This window comes from Hoplias malabaricus, chromosome 3 (assembly GCF_029633855.1).
Source record: "Hoplias malabaricus isolate fHopMal1 chromosome 3, fHopMal1.hap1, whole genome shotgun sequence".
Lineage (NCBI taxonomy): Eukaryota > Metazoa > Chordata > Actinopteri > Characiformes > Erythrinidae > Hoplias > Hoplias malabaricus.
Genome location: NC_089802.1, coordinates 65,618,602 through 65,640,841, shown reverse-complemented (window position 1 = coordinate 65,640,841; position 22,240 = coordinate 65,618,602). Strand labels below are relative to the sequence as shown.

Below are 22,240 nucleotides of genomic sequence, written 5' to 3'. Positions count from 1 at the left end.
AGAAGAACGGTTTTGGTATGTGAGGTTTTTGTTGGTCCACAGACTTTTGTCAAATCTACATGTTTTCCATTATCGCATTCATATTTTCTATTAATATTAGTTTGGGAGGTATGTACGGTATATTGGTAAAGCGTTAAAATCATGCGAACGCCAAATCCCATGATGCTTCAGTTTGGTCTATAAATGACGTTTTATTTATGCGCTCGCGTTGATTCATGGGAAAATATCTGGCAACGTGAGGCGAAGGGCTTTCATCTGAGTGGCGGAAAATTGACAGGTTTGCAAAGTAATGACTTTATTAATGTTTATATCTCAACTGGGTGTCAGTGTCTGTGTTTGAAAGTGTCTGTATATGTTTATGTTGGCTTTATTATGCGTTTGTATATGTGGTGTGAATACGAGTCCACATGTGGCGTGGTGAACCTCGTGGGTTCTCGAGGATCCATCAAGACTTCACAGATTCATATTTTTTCATGAATACTAAAAATAAGAGCACTATACGTTAGTAGCTGGTGTTCAATAAACACGGAACTGTGCTGTAAAGACAATTATCATTAAATTGACGGGATCCGGGCTGAAATTAGCTTCTTATTCGCCAGCTTTCTCTTGAAATGTTGCGTTCCAATTTAAACCTGTACGGGGAATTTGAATTAAAAGGCAATTGTAACCTCGCACTAGAACCACACTGTGGATCAGAGAAATGTAGGGCAGCTGTGTGATTTTCTTCTTCAGACAAACAGGAGTTTTTGGGTAAATAAAATAGTTAACAAATCCTGGCATTGTGCGGTGTGGGACTTTCTAAGCTGCAGGCCAGCGGTGGCATTCTGGGTGGAGATTGTTTTAGCTTCAGTTGACACCAGTGAGACAATTACTGTGTAATTCAATTTTACTGGGTCAAATTTATATTTACATTAGAATGCTGAATGCTGTGAAAACATAAACATCTAAAATGACTGAGATTTTGTGATTTATTATTATTATTATTATATTTGAGGTTGGAGGCTGTTGGAGATTCTTTTGATCCCTAACTCGATGAGCTTGCTGTGGCCAACACATTGATTTAATTTTCAGTTTGTGTTTAATCTTAAACATTCTCTTCACAATATAATTTTTTGATTTCTGTATTTCTTTGTATTATAGTATTGAGATGGCAGAAGAACAAGAAGTCTCTCCCTTGGAGAAGAAAGTGGCAGATCAGATAGAGGTGAGAATATCCAGCCAACTAACATATTTGTCTATTGGATTTTTTTTTTATCTTGCTTCGCTAAGAATTTTAAATATCAATATATATTTTTTTTTACCTGGGCCAATTTCATAGATAAGTTTGTAGTTCTATAATAATAGTGAAGTTTGTCTTGCATTTTTCTCTTTTACTTTGGTTATCAATAGTCAAGACGCCTTTGCACTAGGCCTGGGTGATAGGGCGATGTAAACGGGTATCATTGATGGTCGACACATGACCTGATGCCAGTATTTGACACACAATAATCGCACATGCTGCATGGGGAAATAGAACTTCATAGAAACTGTACTGGGCAAGCGGTTACAGATGAATTTATGTTGTACAAAATTATTCTTCATATGTGTTATTTAGGGCTGTCAGGATCATGAAATTTTAACAGACTATTATTTGTCATACAAGTAATGGCGATTAATGATTTAATTGTCTGTTTTTGTTTTCATGACATGTATGTGTCATTTATGTGGCTGTGTGAACAGCACAAATTGCATTGAATCTGATGTTTCACATCATATTTGAGCCACTTTCATATGATCCATGTCCATCTGTGGAATATCAACTCTGTCTGAACGGCTAGGTCGGAATTTGTGACTTTTATGTCACTTTGGCTGCTGGGAATAATCTCTGGACTATGGTCCAAAGCATTTTTTCATTTTAATTTGAGGTGTTTAGGATGTGGTAACAGCCAGGTCATATGATTTCCAGTTTGTAAAAAATACTGGGAAACGAAAAACCTGTGAAACTCTTGAAACCAGGTTTCTATCTGTCATTTATGAGAAATTAAAACACTTGGAAATTTGTAAAAAGAAATGTATATATAAAACAAACAAGTAGTTTTAGTAGTTCTACATCAGTTTTATATTGTTAATGCTATTATGAAGCTGTATAAATATGGTTCATGGAAATATTAAACTCATGTCTGTGCTTGTCTCATTCTCTTTGGAGATTCGTGTTTGTGAGAGACCCGGGATATTTGCGTGAAAAAAAAAAAAAAATCACGTTTTAATATCCTGTACAGTCTTTAGTACCCTTTTAACATAAACTCATTTGGAATAAAGAAAAGTGAGGTTTTGTGACACATTGCTGCACTAAAACACCAGTCCGGTCCCATTCCTTCATTTAAAAATTGAAAGTGCTTTGTATGAAACAGATGGACATTTCCTTCTGGTCAGCGCCTGAAACACTGTTCTTTGTGCATGCGGCTCAGTTTAGGAGCGTGATCTGTTCAGACTAATGTCAGATAAGTCACATATGGACAGTGTGAACAGCAGAACCAAATATCAGATTTGGTATACTTTTACCTGCTGTGTGAATGTAGCCTTGGATACTCGCCTGAGAGCCTCCGGAATGGCCAGTGTGCCAGGAAGAATCTGTTGATGCTGTTGTCGCCCCAAGTTCAGCGATCAACAGATGATTCTCAGATTTGTTGTATTGGCATCTTTTATAGACACCATTTTAATAGCAAATCTGTCTGCTCTGACGAGTTGTGCTACCTTGTCCAAATGTGCCACATTGCTTAAATTGCTTAAATTAAACACAGTCTTATAGATGAAGTGTATCAAAAATTGCTGCTGACAGAACTAAGATATGCACAGCCTAAATCTCCTTACTCATTTGTCTCACCATTTGTTTTGAAATACACGTAATTGATATTCTGTTTGTTGGGGTTGGAATAAGTGAAGGAACAGCACTGTTCTACTCCCTCAATCCATGGCTGAGATGCCCTTGAGCAAGGTACCAAACCCACAACTGCTCCCTGCTCTGGGTGTGTGTTCACAGACCGTAGTGCTCTAGTGTGTGTGCGTGCGTGCGTGCGCGCGCGTATGTGTGCGTGTGCTCATTGCCACACATGGGTTAAATGCCGAAGACACTTCTTGTTGTACAATAACAAATTTTGTACAGTGACTTTATTTGAGGTGTTTAGGAGATGGAAATGGACTGATTAAAACATTTTAATTTTATTAAAACTATTGGAAAATAAAAAACCTGTGAAACTTCTTAATCCAAGTTCCTGTTTCTCATTTATCAACTTGTGGACATTTTTATGAAGTGTTTTTAATAAAACATACAATAGAAGATCTTTTGCACTAGTTCTTTATCAGTACTGTATTGTTCATGTCAGTAAGTGGGCTGTATAAATATGGATCATGGAAATATTAAAGTCATTAGGTTGGAGCTTGTCAAGTCCTCTTTGGAGACATTTGTGTTCACAGGAGACCTGGGAAATTTGCACTGAAAAAAAATCTGTTCATGTTTTACTATTCTTTACAGGCAGTAATTAATAATCTGTTTTTAATGTAGAGCTCATTTGGAATAATGTAACGGGAGGTTTTGTGATACAGCACTGCACAGTACACCAGTCTGGTCCCATTCCTTCATTTCAAAAATGAAAGTGCTTTGTATAAAACACAGATGTTTCCTTCTGGTCAGCGCCTGAAGCACTGTCCTTTTGTAAACGGGTCAGTTTAGAAGTATGATCTGTTTAGGCTGATGTCAAATATAGGTCATGGCTCAGAACACATATTTGGAGGATTAAGCCTCATCTGTAAGTATAAAGTCAAGTGAAGTCTCTTCTTAGTGCTTTGTCGGTTTTCAGTTTCCTTCTCTTTTAACCCAAACTCAGTGGTACACTCACAACTGCATTTGGATATTGGGCTTGTGTTTTTTCCCCCACACAAAATACAACGGCATAGATCTGTGAATAATGAGTACCAGTGCAACTCAAACTGCTACCGTTAGTAGGAAGTCAGTATAACTGCATTGCCTTGAATGGTCCACAACTGAAATAGCTGGTCTTGACCACAATAAGAGGGTGGCTAAGAAAATATTCTGCAATATATACTTTGGTATATGACCTGATTACAAATGTGTATACGAGTGTGTAGATAAAATGTTTGCCTAAAAATGTGACTAGTGATTGTACATGTTAAACAGCTGTGCTCTGTTTGTATTTCAGTATTATTTTGGAGACCACAATCTCCCTCGAGACAAATTCTTGAAAGAGCAGATGCAGCTGGATGATGGCTGGGTTACACTAGAGACAATGCTGAAGTTTAACAGGTAAATAAGGTCATGTAGGATCACTGAACTTTTTGCTTGCCAACCTAGTTTTACCTCATCTTTGATTTATAGTGAAAGTGCTGACTTGTGAGATTCTGGTTTTGTGCCCTTCTCACACAAGTTTTTCATTATAGGCTTAAAAGTTTAACCTTGGATGCTGCAGTTGTTGTTAAGTCACTACAGAAATCCAAAACAGGACTTCTTGAGATCAGCGAAGACCAAACCAAAATCAGGCGGTTGCCAAGCAAACCTCTCCCAGAGCACAATGAAGAATACAGGGATGCACTGAAACATAAGTCTGTATACATGGTGAGTGTCATGAATTTTGACAATGAGGATATGATATCTAAATGGAACAAAGTTTTATATTTCAAGCTGATGCAAAAGTTTAAACTCATGCAAAGCTCAATCCCAAATTTTGATATGGTATTGTTCTGAATGTCATTGGATGGTCCCATCTTGGAATGTGTGGTTGACTCAGATCTCAAATCTTCAAACACTCGAAGCTCACTTTTGAAATTTATAATAGACACTAAAGACAAAAGGAAATATAGCTGTCCCTTCACTGAAGTTCTCATGGACTACTAACTATCATCACCAGTAGATTGACCAGAGGAGGATGGGTCACCCCTTGTGAGCCTTGGTTCCTCCCAAGGTTTCTTCCTCAGCTGGGGGAGTTTTTCCTTGCCACTGTCGCCCCTGGCTTGCTCACTTGAGGGTTTTACATTTGTTTTTACATTTCATGTCAAATCTTTGTCTTACTGGAATTCTGTGAAGCTGCTTTGTGACAACATCAGTTGTGAAAAGCGCTATATAAATAAATTTGATTTGATTTGATATAAGATGGCACATGAGTCGCTCTGTGCCAGAGGTGTCTAATTATCTCTTAATCTTGTTGCACATTTTCGTTATTTATTTTTCTCCCCTGCCTGTTGTAACCAGTGCTTAATGTAATTTTAAAAAATGTTTTTAAATCCTTGTTATGGATGCTGTGATTATTTGAATATTTGTTACCCTAATTATGGAAGTTTGAAGACCAATTAAAAATAAAAAAGGATACCATAGACTTTCAGATGGTACCATAAGAATGGTTCGTTCTCTTTCACTACTGCATATCATGTGACTTGATGTGTTTTTGTGTGATCAACTCTTTACACACTGTTATGTAGTTTGTATTTGATGTTAATGAAGACTTATTTCCCACAGAAAGGATTTCCATTGAGCACAACACTGGATGAGATTAAAGACTGGCTCGCTGATAAAGGATCTGTGGAGAATATTCAAATGAGGAAAGGTCCACAGAAGACATTCAAAGTAAGACTTTTTGTGTTACTATTGCTTTTTCCACTTGTTTTCTTATGTTAACTGGGCAGCCTGGTAGCGCCACAAGTAGTGTTGCTGTCACATAGTTCCAGGGTCCAGAGATTGTGGGTTCGAACCCACATTGGTTCACTTTGAGTTTTCTCCATGTGCTGAGATTTCCTATTATAGTCCACAACACATGATGGTAGGTGGACTGGCTATTAATAAGTGGCCATAGGGGTGTGTGTGTTAGACTGAATGTGTGTGCGTGTGATGCCCTGTGAAGGACTGGCACTTTATTCCACATTAAACATAATTATTCCAGAGAATAAATATATATATATATATATATATATATATATATATATATATATATATATAAAATCAGTGTTGTAATGTAAAATCATGTGGGAAACACTTAATCATAGAAATAAATGTATATGTTATAAATGCATATATGCATTTTCCTGTTGAAAGTTTCTAAATCTTTGTGATGCATAGTCAGTGAAGTAAATGATTGTCACTGTCCAATTAAAACATGTATCTCCCATTTTTGTTGATTTTTAAATCCCATTTGAAATTATCACACATTGTGATAAATGGACCAGTACAAATATCCCAAATTATTTGGAATAAAATATTTATACAAGAACTGGGAGATATGGACCAAAAATTATATCTAGGTATTTATTAGCTGAGTGGCGTTATACGATATATATCTCAATATTTTTCTTGTCATGAGATAATAACAAAAAGGCACCAATGAGTCAAAGCCACTTGTCCCAAATGTCACACAGGAACTTTTATTAACATTGAGCTGTAGATGTACATCACACATTATTTCCCTGCATAACTAAAGACTCATAGCTGTGCTGTTAAACTGTAAACAAAACACATACAGAGCAAAAATAGCAAAAAGTTGATTTGTTCTTTAAAAAGTCAGTTTCCTGTGCAAAGAAATTGCGACTGGACAATTGTTATCGTGGGTCAGGAGTTTTAATCAACCTTTTGGAGCCCTTTTTCTCTACTGTTGAGAAGGGGAGTTTTAGTAATACCACGTTAAAATCCGAACCATTTACATATAACCGAAACGCTGTTTCTTTTTCACACACACACACACACACACACACACACACACACACACACACAGAGAGAGAGAGAGAAAAGCAGACAAGCAGTGCACAGAATGGCCCTGTACAAAGTTTAGACTTTTAAAAACTTGAAATATCGATATAAGGGATATAGGCTCATTCCATATCTCACTCTGTTCTATCTCGATATATTTTAATATATCGCCCAACCCTACTTTATACATTGGCGTCCTTTGAAAATTATGTAAATTTTCCTGTAAACTTACTCTTTTGGAAGATATGTTTTCTATGATGATATTCAGGCTCGTCAACAAAAATATCCTTGTACAAATGAGGTCTTAAACAGCCTAAAATGCAAAACTTACAAGTGTGTGGCAAAGCAATGGTTTATTTTGTCAGCTTTTACCTGAAATTATACCACCTCCACAAAGCTCCAGTTAACTCGTGCATACACTGTCCCCTTATTGTGCTAGTTAGCAATGTAGCGAAAGAAGAGAATGGGCTTTTAAAGCCTGCATTGGACACAGATTTTCTGAATGACAGTAATATAATAGGGATGCACCGATACTGAATTATTTGGGGCAGATACGATAACCAATAAGTTGCACCTTGGTGTAGCTGACACTGATGATTTTTGTCTTTGCAAATTCACTTTGGATTAAAATTTCTTGTGATGGGTTGTCATAGGACAATTTTCTTTGGTAATTGTACGTTTCTGTACATTATTTTCAAGTTTATTAGGTGTAATTCATTTATACTAGATCAATAACTTACAGATGGTTTCGCATGAATGGTTTCTAGAAGAGCGCTAATTAGTTCAACATGTTTTTTGAGAGCTAGGATATGGGAGAGTGTGTTTGAGTGAATGTGTAATAATTTTTCATCACGTTTCAGTAATAAATGCTGAATGACTAGACATCAGTTTTCACATGCTTTTATATAAGAAGTTATGTTAGGTATTTTTCTGTCGTTTAACCTGCTCTGTGTGCGTGTGTGTTGTTTACCCTGCTATCTGAGACGCTGACTCATCAGATAAGTTTTTATCCTCAAACCAGGAATAAAACCAAAATCCTTTGTGGCAAAGGAGAACTTTAATCCCAGAGCCGGTTCTCTGCATAAACGCCCACACAGCAGACACAGATGTGTAGTTACAGGCATCAGTGCATATGCTCATAAGTTATTGGTTGTAATTTTGGCTAACAGTTCAATATCAGAATGATTAAAAAAAAAAAAAATCCACATATCAGCAAATAATATATCGGTTGAAGATATATCATGCATCACTACATTATAAACACTCACACCCTGAATATTTTTCTGAATCTATGAAGCCCTAAAGACCGATTTAAAAAATGTGTTGTCTCAGCATAGAGCCTACGCCATAGGCTACACAAGAGCCCTATACCGCTGTGAGCGTTTATTCTTCTGCGTAGGTATCTGCGTCGCTCTGTAATTACAACAGTAAAGCTGAATCTCAAACGTCTTCCTCTACACTTTGTGTTGCATGATGTAGTGGTATATTAGTAGTACTTTTATAAATCTTGTAATAAATTGCACTATTTAGGGAGTAAATCATTGTTTGTGATGGAGCATAGTTTACACGAGGTACCAGAAAAGATGTTCCTTTGGAGACATCCGTATTTTTGCTTTGTTCAACCTTTTTATTTGTCCGTGATATCTATGCCATGTCTCAGGAAATCTCTCGCCTTTTCTTGTTGCAGTCTCTGTAGTCTGGAGAAGTCCATGTTTCAGTAGTTCTTTGGTTCAACTTAAAGAATGCCCATCCAACTTCTGATCAGTCACATTCATTGCGTTCTGCGTCAACGCAACCCATAGTTTCATTTCTGGAAAGGTGTGTGTCAGGCTACGCCATAGGTTACGGCATAGTGTTCGCGTTGACGCGTTGCCTACAGCGTAGATTCAACACAGTAGTTTAAATTGGGCTTAAAAATAGTATTTGGAACTGCCTTACTAAATATTGTAGTATGACATATTGCAATATATGATTAGCAAATTATCCCCACCAAAGTGAATGCTTGATATTAGGAAAGTCATCTCAGAATGTTTAAAGAAAAATAAAACTGTGAAACAATGAACAAATTGTCATTTTAAAAAATGTAACTCTTAGCAGCTGCTTATGAAATTGGGAAAGCAATATTCATAATTTTTAAATTGAACGTTTTTCTCTTAACAAATGTCTTTTAGTCATTTAGTAGGTGAATGTAATCATTTAATTTATAATAATGACAGTGAAATTTCTAATAATGAGAGAAATGCTTCTTCAAAATGTTTTAGTACAGTGGGTTCTTGGTCCTTTTGCTATGTTATTTTTAAACCCAATATATGTTATATTGGATAATAACAATAGGGCCCACCCCACTCTCTTCTTACATGCAGCCACAACGTTCCTGTAATCTTTGGCCATTTAAAGTCCATGACAACTCAAAGGCTCAACAGTCTGCTGTCCAAGACCCCCCCCTCCCCTTCCAAGCTAGCTTTACAACCCTACCATCCATCAACAATTGAAAATCCTCCACTGGCCTCTCTGGTGACTAGGGCTGTACCTAGCCCCACTGGCACTGTTAATGCATGCTCAGAGCCACCAGTTCCATGTGAACTTTATGTAATATATCACTGGCAGCTGCAATAACACAACACAGCACTCGACTCACCTGTCTCGTCCTCTTCGTACCTGTGACACACTTACAGTATGTTTCCCCAACTACTGTGTTCTCTGTTTCCAGAACCACTGACTAGACCTTTCAGCTACTTACTCCTTCACAGCTTCCCTTAGTTTTCGGCTAATGCCAAACTTCACATGTGCCTGCCACCCATGTTCTTTCACCTCAGCTGCTCAGTCAGCATACTTCAGCTTTTTCCTTTCAGTAGCTTCATGTACTGCGTCCTCGAATGTAATTGTAAGCTCTATGAAATAAACTACTCATTTTACTTTCAAAATACAACACAATGTCTGGCCTCAGTGTAATTAACGCAATGCACTCTGGCACCTTTATTTTACTTTCTTATTTACTTACTTCTGCTGTCAATTTCCAGTCACACGCTTCACCCCATTTGCCAATATTTAAAGCCTGCACACGCTCCTGACTATTTTCCCCCGCAAACACAAACCTAATCACTTTATTACTATTTCTACTACTACATTAGCTTTGGCCAAATGGTTAGAAAAGAGGACTTAGGACTGAAAGGTTGTTAGTTTGATTCCCACAACCGGCAGCAAAATTGGGGGCTGTGGGAGTGAAGGAACGACACTGCCCTCCTCCCTTAATCCACAGCTGAGGTTCCCCTTGAGGAAGGCACCGAGCCCACAACCCCTGGCCGCTCTGAGTTTATGTTCACGGCCCCTAGTGCACTAATGTGTTTGTGTGTTCACTGCCACAGATGGGTTAAATGCAGCAGACACATTTCGTTGTATGTTGTACAATTACATTACAAATAATAAGTAATAATAAATGTTGCCTTTCCACATATCACCTGACCCAAGGCCTGCTTTTCTACTTTTCTACTTTGCACTTAGTCTATCACAGTCTTTAGCTCTAATGAGCTGGCTACATGTACTGCCACTCGTGGCTTTCAATCCTTCCTGCTTTTTTTTTTTCTTTTTTTTTTAAACTGGCACTGATGCTTTTACCAGTGTCCTAACCTACTTCATTAGAGCCTTTCCATCCTCTTCACTTCTGTGATTGGATAATCATAAACTGTCAGCGGCCATCTAATGCAAGGCAGTAGGCCAAACTGCAGACACCTCAGTTTCAGCTTTCCTGGCAAACATGGTCTATCAATGCTATTAATAGCCCTCATCAGCTCTGCCTTATGGTCCACAACTTGCTCTGTATCATTTAGTGCTGCACTCTGCCATCTACCTAATCTCTTCACTGGTCTCTTCAGTACAGATGGGATCTGCTCTCCTTCCAATACAACATTTTCCAGCATAAGTTTTCCTTTAATTATTGATAAATTTCTAGACTTGCTTGGTTTAATTTTCAGCCTAGCCCACCTAAGGTTTTCATTTAACTTCCCCAGCAGCCGCCATGTGCAAGTGGCAAGTAGTGGTCAGGGTCATAATATCATCCATGTTATCCCTAAGTGGAAGGAGACGAGAACCTTCATGCAACATCTCCCTGCCTACAACCCACTTAGACACCCTAATTATGACCTCCATTGCCATTGTAGACGTTAGTGGTGAAATGGTGCATCCAGCCATTATACCCATGTCCATCGCCATGACTGTATTAAAACAAAACAAAAATCATTAAAATAAACTTTGTAATCTTATCTGGTACCTGGAAGAATTCAAAGGCTTTCCACATAAGGTTATGAGGCACTGAACCAAATGCATTAGCTATGTCTAAGAAAACATCATGTAGATACCTACCCTCTTTGTTTGCTGACTGAATCTGGTGCCAGATCATGCTGCTATGTTCCAAACAACCAGCAGAGCCAGAAACCCCTGCCTGTTATATACCCACAGCATCCTTATCCTTTGAGATAAGGATACACCCTCTCTCCACTCTTTTTGGAATTATCCCTTTCTTCCAAACTATCACAATTATGATGCACAAAAACGGTGTGATTTCAGGTGCGTTTTTGTGCACACCATTAGGCCCTGGAGCTGAACTTACTTTTGCATTACACACTACATCTTGAACCTCACTACATTTTGATGGCCAAAGGTCCGTTTGGCACTCTATTACACCCACTGGTGGGATGTCTTGTGGCAGCTCCAGCTCTTTTGCCTGATCTTCAGCACACTACTAAAATGCTCCTCTATTTCTTCCTTTTTAACGTTTAAACTCAGACTCCTCCTTATCAAATAAGGTTTTCACAAAATGAAAAGGTTTTCTAAAGAAAGCTCCCCTCGTAAAAAAATTCCTTCTTTTTCCTCCTATCGCTTACACTGCCAACCTACCCTTCAGCTCTTTTGTAGTAAGTTATTACCCTCTCTTTCCTGTTCCCCTGCTTGCCTCCACTGCTGTCTATGGGACCTTAACTCCTGAATGAGTTTATCTGTTTCTGTTCCTGCCTTGACTTCACTATGACTTGTAGCTTTTACTTTTTCTGCAACCTACCAAACTTTACCAATCCATATTCCTAAACAACTTCACCTAAACCAGGGGTCGGCAACTTTTACCACTCAAAGAGCCATTTGGACCCATTTCACACAGTAAAGAAAACACTGGGAGCCACAAAACCCTTTTGAAATTTTAAATGAAATAACACTGCGCATAACAGTTTTTTTTTTGCCTTTGTGCTATGTATAAACAAACTATACTGTGTTACATTTATGAAATCAATGAACGACTGCAGAGAAAATGAAATAACATTTCTGCATGCAACAAAATATTTTTAACTCCGAAAAAAAGACGTTGAGTTGACGGTTAAGTAAAATACTCAATGTGTATTTGAGTCCTCTTTGTAATGGAAAAAAAATATATATATATAAAGACATTGTGTTAACGGTGTGATTGTGATTTTCCAGAGGACTGAGGCTTAAAACACAGTGCCATTGTCTGTTTTCAGCTTTCTACCCCTCTCTTTTAACCCAAACCAAGCGCTAAACTCACAAATGTCTTGAAATATTGAGGTTATTCGAAAAAAGGTGTAACTGTTACTCAAAAACCATGATCTGATTCAAACCATGATGTGATCTGTAACACCACTGCTACTGAGTGAGCCAGATTTTAAGGTTCTGTTTTCCTCATTTTTCTTGACAGGGCTCCATCTTTGCAGTTCTTGAGTCAGAAGATGCAGCCAAGGTCTTTGTCGCAAGAGATGACGTCAAGCAGTTCAAAGGAAACAACATGATTGTTCTGATAAAGTATGTAACTACCAGTGACCATCTCCTAGTTTAGGCATCAGTTTGGACCTGATTGCAGTGCTATTGAAAAATCACTTTTTAAGTCTTGACTTGGGCTTAATCTATTGATATGGAAAATCTGCACATACTTTTTTGCATAAATTGTAACTTTAGCCCCGATTCTTATGACGATTTTCCACTTCATAGAACATACACGACCATACTCCAGACTCGACACGACTCTCTTGCTTTTCCACTGGCCAAATCTAGTACCTAGTCCCTGGAAGGTTTTCAGTCCCAGCTCCCCCGGAGTTCCAACCGTGCTGAGTAGGTACTAAATGGAAAGGTGTAAACCCTGCAGAGTGCTGATTGGCCAGAGCCATGTCAATCACCACAAAACGCAGAGCTCTTTCAAGTCCTGCACAGAAACCGGCTGCTTGTAAAATCTCTTAAATTACAACAGCTTTCACATTTATTTTTATCGGGGACACAGCAGAAGCCGAACATGAACGGCACCTAATTTTTCCTCTGCCGTTTTAGTGTAGTTGTTGAAAAGCCAGCGATTCCTGTTAGAGACGGGGTTTTGCGATGTCACTTGATCAATTTCTCGGGGAGCCCCGCCAGAGAAAATTATGACAAGCTTCACGCATGCCGAGCTGTGTCGAGTCGATTAGAGCTGGACCCATGCAGTGGAAAATTTAGACTCTCCAAGTCTGAGCTGGTGGGCACTAGTTTGTAGATTTTGTTTTAGTGGGTTGATCTTAAGAGCTAGAAAAAATTTGAATGGCACCGAATCCTTCTAATAGAGGTTGTGAGTTCACTCTATTTCCATCTGTTCAGCAGTGACCTCGAATTTGTGTAGTGAGATCCCAAGTCATTGGTTATAGATTTCCATTTGAACAGTCTCCATAAAAATCTATCCAATCTTTTTATAAAGCTGTTCAGACAAATAAATGTCACTGTACATTCAATATTTTGACTGTTGGTGTGCTGGTAGATTTTTGTTTCAGCCCCTACATGAGGATAAATTTAAAGCTGACCAATTTCTTATTGTGCCATGGACCAGATGAATATCCAAAACCATTTTCCCTGTGGGATTTTTACTGAAAAACAGTTTAGTGAACTCCAATTAACTGTAGAGACTGTGTAAAGTATGGTCACATACAAAGCACTGTAAATTTTTAATGCAGTTTTGCTAGCCAACTTGCTAACCAGAAACAGCAAACATAATGCTAAAACAATTCTCAGATTAACCTTTAACCTTGGAATTCAAGCATTGTTATACAAAAGACAGCATTTTTAGAAACCATCACAGTCAAAGCAATAATGCTACAGGTTAATTGTACTTTTACTGTTTTTTTTTGTTTGTTTGTTTGTTTTCCCCTCCCAATATTTTAATCTAATGCATTTTATATAGAAATGACTACTTTGCTAAGAAGGCTGAGGAGAGGAAACAGATTCGAGCAGATGCAAAGGCCAAAGCCAGAAGGTGAGAAATTCAATTAATGGGTTTGTAATTACTGCTTCTTCTTTGACTATGTCAGATGTTTCTAGATATTTTGAGTGGCCTGTTATGTAGCTGCAATCCTGCTGCTTGTTTATTTGCAGATTTAATTGTAGCAAATGTGCAACCATGGAATGATGAAAATTTGTATTTTAGTGAAAAAGAAGAAAGGCAAATACAGGTTGAAGAGGAAGAATTGGTGAGTATAAAAATCCTGATAGTTTAAAAAAAAATTATATTTTTTCATATGCTCCTCATTGTGTAAAAAATTCTGTTTTTATATTTTACTTTTTCAGAAGTCTCTGGATGAGCAGAGAGGCTGTTTGCTGAAATTTTCAGGTGAACTGGGTCAGATATCTCGAGAGGACTTTCATGAGATTTTCTCTGACCATGTTCAAATCAAGTGGATTGACTTTACCAGAGGATCTAAGGAGGTGAGTCCTGCAGTGCATTTTGGCTTTTATTTTGACTGTTGAGGGCACCCAAAAATGTACTTCTACACTCGCACATTCTAGGTTCATGTTCAGCAGCTCCCACTCAACCAAATTCATTCTATGCATTTTTATGGAGATTATAAAAGATCTGCATACACATCTAGCTTCAATTAGACAAGTTTGTGCCATTATGTATTTATTCTTTTATATAATTTTTATTGTATTATCAACAGCTTACATTCAGTACAAAAGGCTGTTTTACATCCAACACCCAAACCCTCATTCTCATCTCCCAACACGCCTCTCCTGATGATGATGAATTTGATGAACTGAAGTCGGCTATAAATGATTGCTGATTTTATGACATTTGTGTCATATACTGAATCTTTAATTACTCCCATATTCCGCAGAGATTAGAAAGGTACAATGGAACTCCAAAACATGTCTCAGGACAACCCCAAACACACACCCATTTTCAAACAATGTTTTTCAACTTAATTCTTGATAATTTATAATATTTGCAAGTGTTGATCCTCACCTTAAAAAAAAGAACATTCTAGGTGGACCTACACTTGTTGCAATGTTATTCATATAAACAGTTACCTCAAGTACCATGTACTTGACAATGTATTTAAGAACACATTGGCTCATTGTTTAACTAAATATACTTAATATAAAATTATGTTTTGTGACTATCCAATGACAGCGTAAACCAAGAGGCCTGACATTCCTGCATCATATCAGTGTTGTAGCCAGCAAAGAACTTCAGCTGAGTGCCATCAGCTAGACAATGATTAGCTTTCTTTGTGCCTTCCAGGATAGTCTGTCAGTTGCTATAGAGTAGGAATGTAAAAATCATGGTCCTTTGTCTTGATGTGTTTGCAAATATACACTGTGCTGTCTTCAATGGGGGGCTGTGGGAGGACTTGACCACATATGACATTTGAAGCAAGGCATTGGAGCCTGTATCATGCAAAAAAGGAGCATGCCACGTGAAGCCCCAGTTCGAGGCTTGTATCGTTACAGTAAAAATCAAGTGATTGGTGACAAACAAGGGCTCGGATTCTGTGGGACACGTTTCATTTTGAGTGTCGCTACCGCATAAAGATGATTTGAGCCTTGCGGCACTCTGTGGGTTTTTCTTCCTATTTATATCAGCTAGCACTGACATTTTTATATACTCTGGACTCCTCAGTGCTATGTGAAAGGGTATTCTCTAAGGCTGGTTAGATTGTATCAAAGAAAAGGAATTGCCTCAGCCCCAACACAGTTAAAAAGCTTCTTTTTTTAAAACAAGTATCAATATTTGTTTGTCATTTTCCCCATACTGCTCTGTTGCAGCTTACTGTCCTTCACTCCCAGTTCCAGAATCATTCTTGCATTCAGTGTCAGTGTACATCATTGATGTATTTGAGTGTTCACCATCATAACATCACACTCGACTAATAAAGGTTAAGAGTGAAGTCGAGGCGGCAAGTAGAACTACATAAACTAATTCTGGAGTTAAATGCTCTTAGAAAGCAGTGGAGGCAAGCAATGGAAGAGGAAAAAAAATTGATATTTAAATACTACAGAAAGAGCTGAAGGGTAGGCTGACAGCATTAAGAAGAGCAGAGAACTTGAGGAAAAAGAAGGAATATGCCACGTGGTTTCCTTTGGGAATTATTTTAATTTTGTTAAGACCTTTATTTGGTAAGGAAAAATCTGGGAGTTTCAAAGTTGGAAAGAGGGAATTAGAGGAGCATTTCAATGGTGTGTATACAGATAAGTATAAGGCAAAGGAGCTATGGTTGCCATGGGATATTCCACTATTACTTATGGAGGTGTTGTGGACTTAATTCAATGAGAGGAGGTGCCTACCTGATGACCCCTGTGACGAGCTAGTGGTTGGTTTGGTTACTCATGGGCTGGGCTCAATGAGTAACCGTAGTTTTAAGGATAACTGGTTGCTGATCAGGGCGGCACGGTAGCGCAGCAGGTAGTGTCACAGTCACACAGCTACAGGGACCTGGAGGTTGTGGGTTCGATTCCCACTCCGGGTGACTGTCTGTGAGGAGTTGGTGTGTTCTCCCCGTGTCTGTGTGGGTTTCCTCCCACAGTCCAAAAGCACACGTAGGTGGATTGAATTGGGTGAACTGGATAAGCGGTTACAGATAATGAATAAATGAATGAATGGTTGCTGATCGGATCATAAACAGCCACAGTAACCTTAGGGTTTAGGAATCAACAGGAATTTTGTGTCTGCAAGTAAAAAGAGTGTGTAGTGGGCCCTATGTGAAGCTCTACTGGATTGGCATAAGACATTTTATATCTGGTGTAAAATTATAATTATTTCCATGCAAACACACACTTTTATATTCATTGAGAAAGGACAAATAGCAAACATATAGACAGATTTTAAACATAGACTTTCCAGGATACTCTGACTTTAATTATGATTAATTTAGTCTGTCATACATCCCTTTGCACAGAAGGCGTCACTAGTGAGAACGTTTCAATGAGGCTTCGGTTAATGAACCTTTTGGCAAACTATTGAGCTAGAAGCCCCATTGGTTCATGAAGCCTTGTTTTGCCACCACTAACCACTGGGATACAGTTAGGCAACATCCTCTGGAGGTAGCCTATGGGATTGATGCAGTCTATGCCCTATTTCTTGATTCTTAGTCAAACTAAGATTATTTATTGAGCTCATGTCTTCAGTTAGGGGTGGCACGATGGCGCAGCAGGTAGTGTCGCAGTCACACAGCTCCAGGGACCTGGAGGTTGTGGGTTCGAGTCCCACTCCAGGTTACTGTCTGTGAGGAGTTTGGTGTGTTCTCCCTGTGTCTGTGTGGGGTTCCTCCGGGTGCTCCGGTTTCCTGGCAGGTGCATTGGGGACTCAGTGTCCTTATGTGTGTTGCCCTGTGAAGCACTGGCGCCCCCTCCAGGGTGTATTCCTGCCTAGCGCCTAATGATTCCAGGTAGGCTCTGGACCTACCGTGACCCTGAACTGGATAAGTGGTTACAGATAATGAATAAATGCTTTCAGTTATATTCAAAGTGTTTCTTTTAATGAATGCCGAAAATAGAGTTTTGTCAGTGTTAAGTGTTGTGCTGCCGTTTTGTCTCATGCCTCAGCAGACATTCCCATGTTAATATGCATTTTTGATACTCGTTTCAATGAGCTTTACTCAATGACCAACTTTCCAAATTCAGGGAACCATCTTGTTCTGCTCAAATGCAAAAGAGTCTCTGCAGAAGGCCCAGGATGCTGCAGGTGGGGAGCTGAAGGTTAAAGAAAAAGCTGTTCAGTGGGAGGTCCTGGAAGGAGATGAGGAAATGGAGATGCTGAAGAAGATCATAGAGAGTCAACAGGAGTCAATGAATAAACGCAAAGGAGGAAAAGGTATCTCTCATTGCAGTCTACTCTAAACAATATAAGCAAATATAATATTTATTTGTACAGCTTTTTATACAACATGATGTTGTGACAAAGCAAATTAGAGAAATCATCGCAAAAACAAAATGAATAGTCCCAATTGAGCAAACCTAAGGGAACATTGACAATGAAAGCTCAAGTCTGGAGGAAGAAACCTGGCAGAGGAGTCCTTGAAAAGTGCATTTCACAGACGTGACAAATATCCTCATGACAGTGTAAAAAGCTGTTCAGTCAGGCTTAGTAAGATTATGCCTTCCTACATGTTACTGCATTGTGGATTTATTTTTATATATATATATATTTTTTCATTTCTCTGAAACAAAATTTCTTAATGTGCAGTTAATAAAGCGGTAAATGTTGTTCATTCAAGTGTATTTTCTTATTAGAGATACAGAACACTGCTTTAACAAAATAAAATCTGTAAGTATAGTTAAGATGGGTAGAGTTGGTCTCGGTACTCCATATTGGCAGATATTTGAACATGAAATATTGGTATTGGAAGGGAAAAAGTGGTATAGGTGCATCCATAGAATTTTGTAATCAATACATAATTTAACAGGAAGCCAGTAAAGGGCTGATGTGATCAAATTTTCTAACTTTAGTGAGGACCCTGGCTGCAGCATTTTAAATTAACTGGCATTTACTCAAGTTTCTGCTGGAGCATCTGGACAGTAGAGCATTGCAATAATCAAATCTAACCAACATAACGTGTGGAAATGTCCATTTTAGTCACATAAGCAAAAGCACAGGGTGATTACGTGATATATTGATTAAATTTAGATGTCTTTTGCATATTCACTTGACATTTTATAAATTGACAAACTATAATCACTTCTGTTTTTGAAAGCATTCTTACCTTGCAGCATTTTTCTTCATGCCTGACTATATCTTTTTTGCAGGACTGTACCTTACTTTACTGTGTGACTAATATTTGGTTGACCTGTGTTTGTAGGAGGACACAAAGGTCGTGGACGTGGCCGGGGCAGCCGAAAGGACAGAGGAGGGAGAGACCAAGTGCAGTTCAAGGGCAAGAAAACAAAGTTTGACAGTGATAATGAGGATGATGCTGGTAATGAAGGAGGCAGTGCAGGTGAGAGTAATTTACACACCTGTCACACTAGGAAATGTTTGGGGTTTCTTAAGCATTTTTATTTTTCCTTCATTTTTAAATCTGTTAAAGAACAAAATTGAGCACTAGACTGATTTTTTTTCCCCCACTTCTCACAGAACCCACCTGTCCAAAGAAGAGATCCCTTGAGTCCAATGGGACAGATGCTGAAGCACCAGCATCCAAACATGCCAAGGAAGAGAATGGTTCATAATCAAGGATCCATAGCCCTGCTTTGTCTGTACTGTAGATATTCCCTTAAATGAGCAAAAAGCCCAGATAATTTCACTATCCAATGTTTAGTGCTAGCTACTAGCCTCCCATCTATGCCTCATCATGAATAAGCATCATGGAGAACTTATATTGCACTGAATCCTGTAGCATAAGGCTCATTAGTTATTGAATCTTTTGTTAATGTTCTAATCAAGGGGACATATCAATCAGCTTTTTATTCCGAATATTTTTGCCAACAGCTTACAATTTAATTTTCAATACTCTTGAATGGCATGTGATACAACAGGTAGTGTCGTGCCACATGACCCTGAACAGGATAAAGCCATTAAAGAATATTCTTTAACCTCAGTTTTCATGGCACTTCCATGTATTTCAAGATGCCTGATTTTATTAACATAATGCTCTCAAGCTATAACTTAGAAGGTTTTTTTTTTTAAATTTAAAATTCCCATGGATTGAAAACAGTAGTGTCTGAAGTCTTTGTTATCTGAGTCTAAGTGGAATGAATTATTTTTGTTGAAAGAGGACCATAGCAGGCAGGATTTGGTAATGCTGGAAAATTTTGTAGGTGTGTGTGGGCTTTCTTTTTAAAAACATTGAGCAGTAAACTGTAAACTACACCTTAAATCTCCCAAGTGCCATTTTATTTCACTTTGCTTATTGCAAACCTCAGAATGAGTAGGCACCTGACCCACCTGATCCTGAACAGGATAAGGTGGTTACAGAAAATAAATAAATAATACATTTATTCAGTGTAAGTCATTAATTGTAAAGCACTCAGATTTTCTTTATCACTTTGTTTTTCATACGTGATAAATTGAGCTTTTGTTTTGAATTTCAATAAGAATGGAAAGGGGATCATTATCAGTAAATGTAGCTGTAATCTGTGTCTGCATACTTGCAGTTTGGCCAGTAGATTGTGCTTTGTATTTTTTTATTTTTTTTTTCCCCCTCAGCATGATGGAACGTCACCTTGTAATACTGTACCTGGCCAAATTGAATAGATTTTCCAATCTGTAGCAAGTAAACAATTTACAAATTACACAACTATTTTGATCTGAACATATTGTCTTTGAAAATATTTTAATCAAGTTTTTTGAAATAATGGCATATTGTTGGGGGAACAATTGAGGGCAAAATATATGGAATCATTAAAAACTGTGGACCAACTTTCTCAAATAGCAGTCATCAGCTTTGCAGAAAAGAGCCTTGTCAAGTGTCAGTCGTAAATGTGATAAGTGATAAGATGCATTATCAGCTCGGAAAAAAAGTTTTCTCTTAATGGAATAAGAAAATAATCTTCAACTCCAATTTACAACTGTTCACTGACTGTTGAGGTAATGACTGCCATCTAACTTGACTGACCAGAAACCCCATATCATAGATAATGGGGAAATTAGATTTTCTTCAGGGTGTCATCTTTATAGTTTTATTAAAACCACACCAGACATCTTACAGCATTAGCTCCAAAATGGATTCATGAGTCATACCCGAGTATATGTACTCCATGATGGCATCTTTCGCCCACTATAGCCTTGTTTCCTTCTCTTTAGGTGTTAGTTCTGGTTTTCCTATTTTCTATATGTATAATATTTAATTATGATTTCCTATAGTTCTTTCCAATAGGACTCCTGTTTCCACTGATTTTAATTTTTTATTTACAAGACATATTGCATTGACTTTTCTATTTAGAGGCTTGGATGTCCTCCTGAGTTTACCCATATATAATCCTTTTTACAATTGTGTACACTTGCACCAGAGTTTAGAAAAGGCTATTATTAAGCAATAATCTGCTGCGCTCCATGTTGTAATTTTATATTTACATTAATTCAAATGACAACTCGTTTACCAAGTCCAGCAGCTAGTCAATGTCTGTAAGCATTTGCTTTTAACCACAGACTAATTATTCTTTTTATATTTTTGCCAATATTTGTTTCAGAAAAGAACATTAACAAATTGTTCATATATTTTTTCCTCATTGAGTGATTTGCACATTTTGTGACTTATTTATTGCTACCAAGTAAAAATTGACTCCAAGATTTTAACCAGGTGTAGTATAAATCTTGAATGTTTTGGGGAGTTTTCCACTTCACATTGCACTGAGTCTTCATATTGACTAAATATTGACTAAAATCATTTTCATGGATGTCTGTGTTTCAGTTTTGAAATGAATTGAGTTTTAGGCTTGGTTTATACTGAGGCTGAGTATATCCAAATTGTTCAAATGGAATTGTCTTTTTAGTGATGTAGACAATCCTCAAAACCCACAGTCATTCTATTATTAAGCAAGCAGTCACTAACTACAATTTGGAGATGGACAAAACATTTTCTAATACTGATATACACACAAACTACACAAGATTGTGGAGAAATTTATTGTATTACATACATTATAACAAAAATGCACATAAATAGTTTTTAATAAATGCCAGAGCCTGGGTTTTATTTTAAAGTGTAGGTCATGGATATTTTTCTGTTATTTTGCTGGGAAAAGCAGAGGGAGATGGAGAATACTGAAGTGGAAACACATAGTTGGGAAGGTTCACAAACAGCTAAAATCATAGTCATCCAGCACAGTGTAATTAGTAGTGTGTGAGATGTAGGGTTGGGCGGTTTGTATACTGTAGTATTAAATATGTGGATGGTATCGCAGAATGAGGGCAGTATTTATTGTGTGCGTGGTGTGTCATTTCTGTTTTGTGTCTTAAGAAATTCAGCTAAAATGTTTATGTACATTTAAGAGAGTTATTTAATTTTAACACCTAAATGAGGACTGATGAGTATAAACATTTAAACATCAAAACATCAGACTTTTTATCTGGTGTCAACTATAAACAGTGGTGTCACCTGCAACTCATGAATTGAGGCGGGGGGTGGGGGTAAGACTAACAAAAGAGTAGAGGGCAAGTTAGTGTTCTGCTCCAAACATGTTGAGTTATCCCACTGTTATTGGCCACGGCTAGTCTTACCCTAAGTGTGTGAGTGTGTGTTGCCCTGTGAAGGACTGGCGCCCCCTCCAGGGTGTATTCCTGCC

General features: G+C 37.9%; 1 protein-coding gene across 2 annotated transcripts; it reads left to right on the top strand.

The window, feature by feature from the left end:
• The first annotated feature begins 210 nt into the window (after window positions 1-210).
• ssb (small RNA binding exonuclease protection factor La) lies at window positions 211-21,376 on the top strand. 2 transcript variants are annotated; one of them, XM_066665805.1, is made up of 12 exons: window positions 211-277; window positions 1,141-1,204; window positions 4,197-4,300; window positions 4,435-4,609; window positions 5,507-5,614; window positions 12,426-12,529; window positions 13,926-13,997; window positions 14,169-14,211; window positions 14,309-14,446; window positions 17,642-17,831; window positions 18,817-18,954; window positions 19,092-21,376. In XM_066665805.1, the coding sequence occupies exons 2-12, from the start codon at window positions 1,148-1,150 to the stop codon at window positions 19,184-19,186; spliced, it is 1,224 nt and encodes a 407-aa protein (XP_066521902.1). In that variant the 5' UTR covers window positions 211-277; window positions 1,141-1,147; the 3' UTR covers window positions 19,187-21,376. The 2 variants fall into 2 exon arrangements, with proteins under 2 accessions (XP_066521902.1, XP_066521901.1); XM_066665804.1 differs by having other exon boundaries at window positions 217-286.
• The last annotated feature ends 864 nt before the right edge of the window (window positions 21,377-22,240 follow it).